We start from the raw sequence: 12,125 nt of genomic DNA on the forward strand, positions 1-12,125 counted from the left end.
GCACCTTCCCACCAGGAGCTCTGCATGCAGCAGGATATTCACAGCCCAGGGAACCCCCTGTCCTCTGCCTCCGGGCAGATTCTCACCCTTCTACAGAGCTCTGCTCCAGTGGACACTTTTTGCAAAAAGCCAGTCCTGACCCTTTCCTCCTACTGGTTGCCAGGGTACTTGGGGATTATTTCCTTTTTCTGTGCCAGATGACAATAGAAAGAGCACAGGATTGACACTGTACAACCCACTGTACAACCGTGACGGTTAAGCCAGCTCTGCAATGCACGGTGCAGCCTTGGGCAAGCTACACAGATGCTCTGAACCTCATTCCTCCCAGTCTGCACTCAGAGCTGACTGAAGGCGGGAGCCATGTGGCCCGAATGGAGGGACAGGTGCCGGCAACATGAGGAGCGCCCACAGGAGATAACGTGACTCCAGCTCTGCCCTCTTGAGCAGGCTAGCTGAGCTTTCTGCGCTCAGCTTCTTTGTCTGCAGAGGCAGGCGGGACAGTCTTGATTTAATGAGGTAATACAGAAGATGTGCTCAGTAGGGTGCCCGGCCCCTAGTATTTGTCTCTAAAAGTCAGCAACAAGTCTGCAGCTGCTGCTTATGACCGACATCTCCACTGACCATTTCCTGGTTTAGTTTCCAGTCTGAGAAGAGGAACAGTGGTGTTCTTAAGCAGCACTGGCTAGCTGGGGAGGGGCCTGGGGTGCTCGTCATGTGGTCAGCCATGGACACCAGCTTCTGAGAGACGCGGGTGGGGCTGGGGGGAAAGGGCTAGTGGGTAGACTTGGAGCTCAGGAGAAGGGCCAGGGACCCCAGGTCCAGCGCTCCAACTGGTAGGCTGCCTGGGGCCAGAGCTTGGGGGTGGAACTGGGGGGTTTGTGTGAGGATATTGAGGGGGGACAATCACCAGATTTGATTCCCACTGGGCTCTGCTGCCAACTAGCATCTCCCTTCCCATCCTTACCTTCCCCAGCTGTAAAACAACAGAGTTCATCATGATGCTCCTAGGGGACGTTCCCATTAGGACCCTGGCAAAGAGTCTCTAAAGGTCCCATCTTACGTGGAGCATGGACTCCTTTAGAAAACTGACGAGGGCATCAGGCGCTCACATAAGCAACACAAACTTCTACATAAAAATTCCTGGGTGTCCGTGGATTATCTCAGATCCCACCCCCCATAGACCCGGGAGTCTGGGGTCCTAATCATCCTCATGCATAGGGAGGGAGCATCCCCAGCTACCTGCTAGCAAGCTGTAATAACGGAAAATGAAATGCTGGTTCTACCAGCCTGGCCACGCCCACACCCCCCCCCCCACACCAGCTGCTAATGAGTTTTTCTCCTGTTTGCTGATGGAGGACACTTGTAATAAAGTTTAATGTGGAAGAACAAGGTGCATTTAACCAAAGCTGTAAACATCTCTAATTCTATTGAAAACTATAGGGTCCAGTACATTAATGTTTAACAATCAGACACGAAATTGATGTGAAGCTAATCGAGCTGTGTTTATTAGAAAGTGGAGGCCGAGTCATCTTTTATCAATGACAACAGAAGGAGCAGAAAACTGCAGTGGCCCCCGTCCCCCCCACCCCACCCAGGCTTTAATTAAGAGTCTTCCCCAAATCACCATCCTATGGAAAGACACTGATTATTTCAGGGAAAATCCGCTGAGCAGATAACACGGGGCTCAGTGCTAGTGTCTGTCAGCCCTGTGCACTTGGGGGAATCACTTTCCTCAGCAAAACAAATCATTTTTAAAAATGCAAAATGTACAATTAATTCACAAAGAGCAAAGGCTCAACTTCTATTCTATTCGACCTTTGCAGAGTGCACACTGTTGAGGGCTTCCTTCTTCGAGAAACTCCCAGACATGGTTTTAACCAGCCCTCTCCCACTCCTCTGATCACTTGGTTTCCCCTGGCCTGCTTTAGGCTCCTCACCAGCTCCTGGAGCTGCCAGCAGGGAGCTCCCCATCGCTCAGGCACCATCTCTCCACACTGGGCTGCCTCTCCCTGGGGATTTTGCTCACTCTCAGGCTTTGGCTATGATCTATACTCTGGGGACAGCCCCCAAATCTCCAGGGGTTCCAGATCCACATTTCTCAACAGTTTGCTTTGATGCCACTCAAAACATGGTCCAGATTTAGAAGCATGGGCATTCCTTGGGGACTAGTCAAAAACACAGACTCCGGGACCCCACAGAGACTTCCTGAACCACGATCCACAGCTTAACGAGAACCGGTGATGTGTTAAAGTGTAGGGAGTCCTCATCTATCCTACCCATCTGGACACTCCACTGTAGCTCACATTCAACCTATCCATGCAGAAGGCAGGCCCTTCCTACAAACCACGAATGTCTTCTTTGTTTTCCCACCAGTGATTAGCTTCTGTTCAGTATGGGGTAGGGGTATGAGATAGGATGTGATGGAGAGTCAATATCCCACCATCCCTCAATGGCCTCACCTTATAATGGGCTAAGAATGACACAGAGATGGGTCCCACCTTCTCCCCCAGGAAATACAAGGATACTGAAAGTCATCATGTTCTATACGGAAGCCACCCTAAACTTCACAGCCACACAAAAGACTCCCTCCAGTATCCCAGTGATGTGGCTCCTTTGAATCTCCACCCCTTGTCCTTCCCCTATTGTCCTCAGTGCTGCTTAGTACTACGCCAGGCCTGCTGGTGTCCATACTCCAAGCCAGAGGGTACATCCATCAGGAGATGATCAGTCCGAAACCTGACAGTCCCTCTCCCTCAAGAAGAGTGTCTTCAGGGTCCTGAGAATGCAGGTTCAGTGGAAAGGTACTGAGCACAGCAGAGATCATGGCTCCAAGTCCCTCATAGGACATAATGTAAGTGGACCCCTTGGCTAGTGAAGCTCAGGGCAACTCTTTTGCTGCCCAACCTGGGAAGTAACTCGGATACATACTATAGTAGTCAGAATGTTCACCATTGTAACTGGATGAGGTTGAATAAACCTAGGACTTAGAAGGTAGGAAAATGGGGTAGTTGACTGAATCTAAAGAAGATCTAAAGGAAAGAGAAGTCTGGGAAATTCCTTGGGGTAGGATTCTGTGCTTTCCTCCCTGCTTCTCTCTCAAAGTCTCTTTCATTCTTGAAGGCTTCTCTACTCATCAGAGACATGGCTGGAGGCAGATCTGGTACATGGCATCCTGGCTTCGCTTCCCAAGGGAAAGGTGGTTTGTTTCTCCCAAGGATTCTGGTTAGTCCAGATCAGGCCTCTTGCAAGATTTGGATTTTTTTTCTTTTTTTGTGGTCTGGAGCATGAGTTCCAGCTCATGGTTGGCCCAGCCTAGGTTGTCGTCATGCATATCAAAGGCTGAATGATGAACAGGGGCGTGAATCGTCCCTAAAAGCATCAACCGGTTTAGTGTTCTTATCCCAAGTGAGTGTTTGGGCTTATCGATGTGTGGGATGACCCAGATGACTATGGACTGAGAAATACCAAGGGCCCCATGTCATTTTCACTCCAGCAAGTATCAGGAAGGGTGGGAATGGGTCTGCTGGCTTTTTCTGACTCACCCTGTGAGCTAACAAAATCATGATGCTTTAATGAAGACATGATCCCAAAGAAATCCCAATCCTTCCCCCAACCCCCACCATACCTGCTTAAATTCAGAGCATGGGGATGCTGTTTTTCCATTCGGGAGACCTTGCCTCCTGCCATGTTGCCATGTTTCCACGTTTCCATGTAATGCCTGGCCTAGGTCAAAGTTCACCACCAAATTTTAGAGAACCTATGAGCGATGGGTTCTTGTTTTGAGTTCACTTAAATGTATAAGCGATTGTCCCCTTTGTAGACTGCTTTAATACAGTTGTTTCAATAGACGCTTGAGAGTAAAAGCAAGATGAAGAGCTCTTCCTAATTTCTATTTGATATGCTTTCCCTTTCATATCGTTAGAAATGTTAAGGCATGGTTATCGTCATGTCTAAATATGGTAAGTATGCCAACCATATTTGATAGAGAATAATGAGTAGACCCATTTTCTAAGTTTACTATGATAATGAAGTCGAGATTTATCTCCCCAAAGAAACTGCAGGGACAGATCATCCATTGCTTCTAGTTGTGAGCTAGAATGGATGGTTAGCTTCTGAGCTAGTGAGATGGTTTGCTTCTGGAAATAATGGTGGGATGAGCTCTGCTTGGATGTGGAAGGTACCTTCCAAGATTCCCTCGGGAAGCATTTTCAGTAAGGGAGATGGTCTGCGCAGGATCCTGTCATCCTCTCTGTCCAGCTGGCCCCCCAGTCCCATAGCCCAGGGTGGATTTGTGCCGCTGTTACCAGAATGTTGGAGGAAATGTCTGAGTTTGACTCTATACTGATGACCTGTTCGACTAACTTGCAGCTACCAGCTCTAACTTGTGCCCTTCTTCATGGCATGCGTTATTTCCATTTATGATGGTCCTATGCTCCCTCTGAATTTAAGAAGGTTTGAGGGTGACTGAAGTTCAATTCAGTTCTGTGGAAGCCTGGGGGCTCCCTACCATCTTGCCTGTCCCCACAATCTTCTCTTCATGTGCCCCACTCTCCATCCCCACCGGGCACCCCAGGGTCCTACTAGCCTGTATGGCTCCTTGTGCAAATGAAGAAGTCACCCTCCTTCCTCAAAACACCACAGAACCATATTCTGCAGGAACACCGCCATGATAAAAGAAGATAATTATGATAGGAATTGTACGCCAACCATACATTCTGATCCCCTAAAGGATGATCTGGGAAGTTCTAGTGAATTCTTCCAAGTGGTATTTCTTCTTCAAAAGCTGTGCGGTTTATTCACTATCTTTGGAATTTGGCAGAGGGGAAGGGAAGGAGATACAGGTAGAGGCCGAAGAGAATGACTTCCTCTTTGTAAAGTCAGGCTATTTCTGCTTCTAGAAAATCTACCTGCTCCTAATCTGGACCCTTTCCAATAAGCCACAGGAGATACTCATAAGCTATCATGGGTCTTCAGGAGTGTTATTACTGTAGAGCTAAGTTCAGGGACAAACATTTATTTTTTGAAGCTATGGTACAGAGAGCCTTACACTGAAAAGAAATTTCATTCTGAAAATACGTACTGGCTGTCGCATGAGCGTTCATCTAGTGTAGTGGGCATCAATGTATTCTACCCAGAATCTGGGAGTAGTCCTTATTCCATTACATGAACTCTATGGCAGGTTAGGTCACCTTACCACAAACATGAGTCTGAGGTAATTAGGGAATAAGACACTTGACCGAGTTCACTTGGCTATACAGAGGGGCACAACTCACACCCAAGGTTGTGTTTAAAATATATAATTTACCATATATACATGGTCCATTACAAAGCCGAACAATTTCTACAGTGTGCTATAAGTGAGCACCCAGAACACACCCCACAAAAAGTGTCCTTAACAATACAGTCAACAGGATGTCTCTCTTCTAGAAGGTATCCGTCTTCAGGGAGATCCTGGGTGTTGTAGCAGTCCACACAGGGCAACTTCCGCACAGATCTCCTCGACCCGCATCCCTGTCTGAGCCCAGGCCAGACACGTGAGAAACCCCATGTGAAGTCGGCTTGGGAGAGGTGCTCTACAACAGTAGGGTCTTTAAAACACGTTTTTCCAGCTCGGCTTGCACCTCCTACTCTCCTAGCCCAGGGGAACCAGGCAGAAAGCTCTGCTCACACAGAAGCAGACATACAATCAGAGCAGTAACTCTGTACACTTCTAAGAGGCCCACTTCCACCAGTGTGTCCATGGATGGCTGGCTCCCTCCCTTGCTCCTTTGGAAAACAGTAAGAACTTTCTGGAGAACAAGAGTTTCTATAGCAATGCGGGTCCACCGTGCTGAAGTCCTTTTGAATGGTGTGCTACTCGCCCTGCAGCCTTGGGGGATCCTGGGTGGGGAAATGGGCACTGGCGTATTTGGAGATAGTGGGCTGTTAGCTTAGACAGCAAGGTTCACCACAATCTGCCGCTGCCCTTAAATCTCCAGGGTCAGAGCATCTGTTTAGAACAAGAGATGCTTTCTTGAGTGACCGTTTGCAGTAAGCAGTTCGCTCGGCTCGAGGTGCCCTAGAAATGCTCTCTGACCTTCTGAAAAAACAATTAGTACGTATCTACCATCTCACACTTGGGCCTATAATGGCATTTCCTCTAGCTGTATACTATGAGCTTGATATCACAAATACAGGAAGAGTAGAAGATTAAAATAAGATTTTAAAAAAGATTAAAACCAAAAGAAAGGAGAAGAAAACATGAAGGGGTTTGGCTCAGCAGAAAATCTCCTTGGGTGCTCTCCGAATCAGAGTCCATACTGCTCGGGGCTCAGACCCAGACATGTCCCGTCCTGGGAGATTCGTCCTGGGAGATTCGTCCAAGGGCTGCGGCCCCTACTTTTTTACGGAGAGGAGCCTTGTACCCCACCACACAGGAGACACGAGGGAAAATACAAAAATAAGGGTTTTGTTTCCAATGTATCATAAATAACTGGGGTGGCATGTATTAAATAGGACCACGGAAGAGGACCACGGAAGAGGACGCCACGTTACAGCTTGTTCTCCTCAAAGAGGATCTGGGCGTAGACGGTGCTGGTGGGGAGGCCTTTGGCAGCCCGGTGGGGTTTGACCAGCTCCAACTCAGCGTAGGTCAGGCTCTCCTCCGCGATCTTTGGCTAGAAGACAGAACACAACACAACTCTAGCTGACCACAGGGAGTTCCACATCATACCTTCTTTCACTGGGCGTGCACTTTCACTGCATTCTGGGATCCAAGGGGGAACAGATGGACATAAGTTTTCCAAGGATAGATAAAACCTCAATAACATAATAATACAGATCTGTCTTCTAAAGAACATTATGCCCTGCAAAGAGAGAGCATGAATTATTCTTAACTCGACAAAGAACACTAACAAAAAATGATTAAACATTAGGCTAAAAGGGCGCCTGGATGGCTCAGTCATTGGGCATCTGCCTTTGGCTCAGATCATAATCCCAGGGTCCTGGGATCCGGCCCCGAGTCAAGCTCCCTGCTTGGCAGGAAGCCTGCTTTTCCCTCTCCCGTTCCCCCTGCTAGTGTTCCTTCTCTCCCTGTGTATCGCTGTGTTAAATAAATAAATAAATAAATAAATAAATAAAATCTTTTTAAAAAATTAAAAATTAAAAAATAAACATTAGGCCGCAAAGTAAACTTTAATCCTGAAAGTATTAACAGTTTCTATCTCTCTCTCTCTTTTTTTTTTTTTAAGAAATGTTTCGTTTATTCATTTATTTGATAAAGAGAGAGCATGAGAAGGGGGAGGGGCAGAGGGAGAGAATCTTTTTTTTTTTTAGATTTCATTTATCTATTTGACAGCCAGAAACCACAAGTAGGCAGAGAGGCAGAGAGAGAGAGAGAGAGGAGGAAGCAGGCTCCCCGCAGAACAGAGAGCCCAATGCGGGACTCCATCCCAGGATCCCGGGACCACGACCTGAGCCGAAGGCAGAGGCTCAACACACTGAGCCACCCAGGTGCCCCAGAGGGAGAGAATCTTAAGCAGACTTCCCGCTAAGTGTGGATCCCAACTTGGGACTCGATCCCTTGACCCTAAGATCATGATCTAAATGGAAATCAAGAGTCAGATGCTTAACCAACTGGGCCACCCAGGCACCCCACTAACAGTGTCTGATCAAAAGGAAAAAAAAATGATAGAAACAGAAACAAAAAATTCTAGAAATTAGTAACAAAATTAGAATGGTACCATCTACACATTTTTTTTTGAATGACTTAACCTGTACAAAACTAAAGTTCTGGAATATCTTGATAATGATGAAAAAGAAAGTATTACTTGCAAGAACCCAAAGAATGTAGTACTCACTGAAAAATCATAGTCTTAAGTATTTATATTAATAATATGAATTAAGTGTATCAAGCAACCAATTAAAGAAGTTAGGGAAGAACAAAATAAATGGAAAAAAAAGTAAGAAAGAAAGACCAATAAAATTAAAACCAGATAATATGAATCAGAAAGCAGAACAATAGTATTATAAAAATACCCAAAAGCCTGTGTTTGGAAAACACCAATAAAACAAATAAATTGAAAAATAAATTAATCAAGATAAAAAGGGGGGAAAGCCCAAATGAATAAAATAAGAAATGAGGAAAGGGATATAATGTAAGTAAATTTTTTTTTAATTTAAAGAAAAACTTCTTTGCTCAATTTATTGTCCCACATTTCAAAATACAGGATAAAATGGGTAACATTTCAAAAATATGTGAATTATAAATATTAACTCCAGACAAATGAATGTACTAATTATCATTTTAAAAAAAGGAAAAGAAAAGAAAGAAAAGAAGGGAAGGAGGGATGGGAGGGAGGATGGGAGGAAATAGTGTCAACGAGCTCTTTCTTAAAAACACCAGGCCCAGGCAGCTTTACAGGAAACTTTCTACAAGAAATTCCTTTAAGGAAAAGATAATTCCAATGTAATTAAACTGATCCAGAACATTAAAAGAAGAAAAACTTCATTTATTTAAAAACAAACTCACTTATTAATGTACAGTTTAAATCATATTTACTCAGAATGAAAAAGCACATTAAAAGGCAGATAACTGTGTTCCTGGAATGCAAAGACGGTTCAATATTAGAAAAAATCTACCAATACAATCCACGATAGCCATAGAGGCAAACAATAATATGGTTATCACTATAGATGCTGGAAAAGCATTTAGTAAAATTAAAAAGAAACGTTTTTATTAAAAACAACTTTTGAATGAAGGGCATAGAGGTGCTTATTTTCCTGCCATGATTAAGGAACATAACCAAAATAAAGAAAAATTGGGGGGTTGTTATGGAGTGACATCAGCATCACAGCAGCATGTGTCATTCCTTTTTTCTCTCCCCTTCCATGTACAACTAATTGGACATCCACAACAGAGCATATCAGGACAGCTGAGAGATCTGTCCATCTGTGCACCTGAAGGTGAGTGGACCCGACTGCAGAGGGAAAGAATGGTGGCAGAGAAGGGGTGGGCTGCCCCAACAAGCAGCCAGCACCACCTTTCTGGCAGAGGGGTGGAGGGTGAAAGCAGTGAGTGGTGGTCCGCCTGGCAATGTGCCTCCCAGCTGGAGGGACCAGTTGCTCTCTGAGGAGACGACAGGGATAGGGGAGAGGAAGAGAGACTGAAAGAGGACCATCCCCACTTCAGGATCCCCCTATGGAACAGCTGGCACACCCAAAGCCTCAAGCACTGAGTACACACCTTCCCTACTCACCCTTGCTCTGCCCCAACCTTTTCCTTTTCTAAAAAGGCATAGTGCTCCCAACCTGAGCAGACCTGCAGATCCCTTACCAGAAGCCAAAAATTTGTGCTATAGCGCCACCTTCTGGAAAACAAGAGGAAGGTTCCTAACTATGGACCTGTTGAATTGAACTGTTAAAAACCAAGTAAACAAAACCTTGCCTACATAAAAAAGGTGTTCACTACTTCAAATGCAGTGGCAGAACCACTTCTCTTCAAACACTGTGAAAAATCACAGTAATATGAAAACAATCACAGTAACATGGTAATACAAAAATAAAATGACAATTTTCCAGCAACCAAACCCAAAGATATGGAATATTGTAACCTAATTGATAATTTAAAATACTTGTTGTAAAGAAGTTCAACAAGCCACAAGAAAATTCAGTACAGTGAATGATACAGTGATACAGTGATCTCAGCAATAAAACTAATAAACAGAAGCAATGCTTTACCAAAGTGGCTGAAATTCCAGAACAGGACAGAACAGAAATTTTGGAGCTGAAGAACTCAATAAATGAGATGAAGAATGCATTAGAATGTACTGGAAATACAGCAGATCAAATGGAAGAGAGTTCTAAGACAGAAATATAGAAAATATTCTAGCATAAGAGACAAGAGAACTGAAATGCTTAAATAGTGAAGAAATCATGTGACTCATCTGACTCTATTAGAAAAGCCAACATAAGAAAAATGGGTATCCCAGAAGGAGGAAGGGGGGGGGAGGGAAGAGAGACTGTTTAGAGAAATGAGCTGAGAACTTCCCACTCCTGGGGGAGGAACTGGACATACAAGTTCACAAAACTAGCAGAACACCTTATTATCTCAATGCAAAAAGACCCTCTGCAAGACACATTATATTAAAACTGTCAAAAGCCAACAAGAAAGAAAGAATTTTAAAGACAGTGAAGTGGGGGGAAAGACAGTAACCTACAAAAGTGTCCTTGTTAGGCTAACTGCAGATTTCTCAGCCGAAACTCCACAGGCCAGAAGAAAGAGGAATGACATATTCAAAGTCCTGGAAGATAAAAACCATCAGCTAAGAATATCTGGCAAAGTCATCCCTCAGAAATGAAGGAGAAATAAAGGTTTTCCCAGACAAACAAAAGCTGAGAGAGTTCACTACTACTAGACCTGCCCTTTAAGAAATGCTGAAAAGAGCTCCTCAGGCTGAAAGAAAAAGAGGAAAGTACTCAAAACTCTGATTAAGGCTATACATAGAATTAGAATACAATAACTCTTCTTTAGAATAATATATTTGCAGCATAAAGGTTAAAGGAGAAGAGCATTAAAGAGAACTATAGTTACTACAACTCGGAACATATTTTAGAACAAATGGACTTAACAGACATATACAGAACATTCCACCCAATAGTGACAGAATACACACTTTCTCAAGTGCACCTGAAACATTCTCCAGGATAGATTATCTTAGTCCACAAAACTTATCTCAGGAAATTTAAGAAGACTGAATCATAACAACTATCTTCTCTGACCACATGGTATAAAACCAGAAATCAACAAGAGGAAAAATCTAAAAATATGTGGAAACTAAACAACACATTTCTAAACAACCACTGGATCAAAGAAGAAATCGAAAGGGAAATAAAAAATTATCTCAAAACAAATGAGGATGAAAACATAACATCGAATACTGTGAGATATATCAAAAGCAGTTCTGAGAGGACTATTTATAACATTAAGTGCATATACTAAGAAATTAGGAAGATCTTGAACAACAAATTTTATATAAAAGAAAACAAACTGAGCTCAAAGTTAACAGAAAGAAGGAAAAAGTAAGCATAAGAATGGAAATAAATGAAATAGAAACCAGAAAAATAATAGAAAGGATCAGTGAAACTAAGAGCTGGTTTTTCAAAAAGATAAACAAAATTGGAAAACCTTAAGTTAGACTAATTTTAAAAATAGAGAAAACTCAAATAATAAAAATTTAGAAATCAAGGAGAAGAACTTAGAACAGATACTATAGAAATGCACAAAATCATGAGACTACTATGAACAATTATATGCCAACAAAGAATATAACTGAAGAAAAAAAATGTCTACATTTCTAGAAACTCACAGCCTAAGAAGACTGAATCAGGAAGAAATAGAAAATCTGAAGAGTAGCTTAACTAACTGTAAAGAGATTGAATCAGTAAAAAACAAAACAAAACAAACAAATAAACAAAAAATCTCCCAACACAAAAATTTTCAAGAGCAGATAGCTTCATTGGAAAATTCTAACAAACATGTAAAGAACAATTAATACCAATTCTCTTCAAACTCCTCTAAAGTATTACGAAGAAGGGAATGCTTCCAACTCATTCTATGAGGCCATCATCACTTTTATTCAAAAACCAGACAGGGGTACCACAAGAAGAGAAAACTATAGACCAATATTCCTGATGAATATCAATGCAAAAATTCTCAAAACAGTGTTAGCAAATCAAATTTATGAACATATTAAAAAGATTATACAGCATTGGGTGCCTGGGTGGCTCAGTGGGTTAAGCCGCTGCCTTCGGCTCAGGTCATGATCTCAGAGTCCTGGGATCGAGTCCCGCATCGGGCTCTCTGCTCAGCGGAGAGCCTGCTTCCCTCTCTCTCTCTGCCTGCCTCTCCATCTACTTGTGATTTCTCTCTGTCAAATAAATAAATAAATAAAATCTTTAAAAAAAAAAAAAAAAAAAGATTATACAGCATGACCAGGTAGGATTTATCCCTGAGATGCAAAAATGATTCAAAGTACACAAATCAATAAATGTAATTCACCACATCAATAAAATGAAAGATAAAAATCACATGATCATCTCAATAGATACAGAAAAAAGCATCTGACAAAACACAGTATCCTCTCATG

At 43.0% G+C, this 12,125-nt stretch overlaps 1 protein-coding gene across 2 annotated transcripts in view; it reads right to left on the reverse strand.

Annotated features, from left to right (window-relative positions):
* Nucleotides 1-1,465: 1,465 nt before the first annotated feature.
* VSTM4 (V-set and transmembrane domain containing 4) overlaps nucleotides 1,466-12,125 on the reverse strand; it is a 101,937-nt gene continuing 91,277 nt past the window's right edge. For both annotated transcript variants that reach the window (XM_032312405.1, XM_032312401.1), the window contains one exon: nucleotides 1,466-6,656. In XM_032312405.1, coding sequence (XP_032168296.1) covers nucleotides 6,531-6,656 — 126 coding nt within the window. In that variant the 3' untranslated portion in view covers nucleotides 1,466-6,530. The remainder of the gene's footprint in view (nucleotides 6,657-12,125) is intronic.

Source organism: Mustela erminea, chromosome 14 (genome assembly GCF_009829155.1).
Source record: "Mustela erminea isolate mMusErm1 chromosome 14, mMusErm1.Pri, whole genome shotgun sequence".
NCBI classification, from domain to species: Eukaryota; Metazoa; Chordata; class Mammalia; order Carnivora; family Mustelidae; genus Mustela; species Mustela erminea.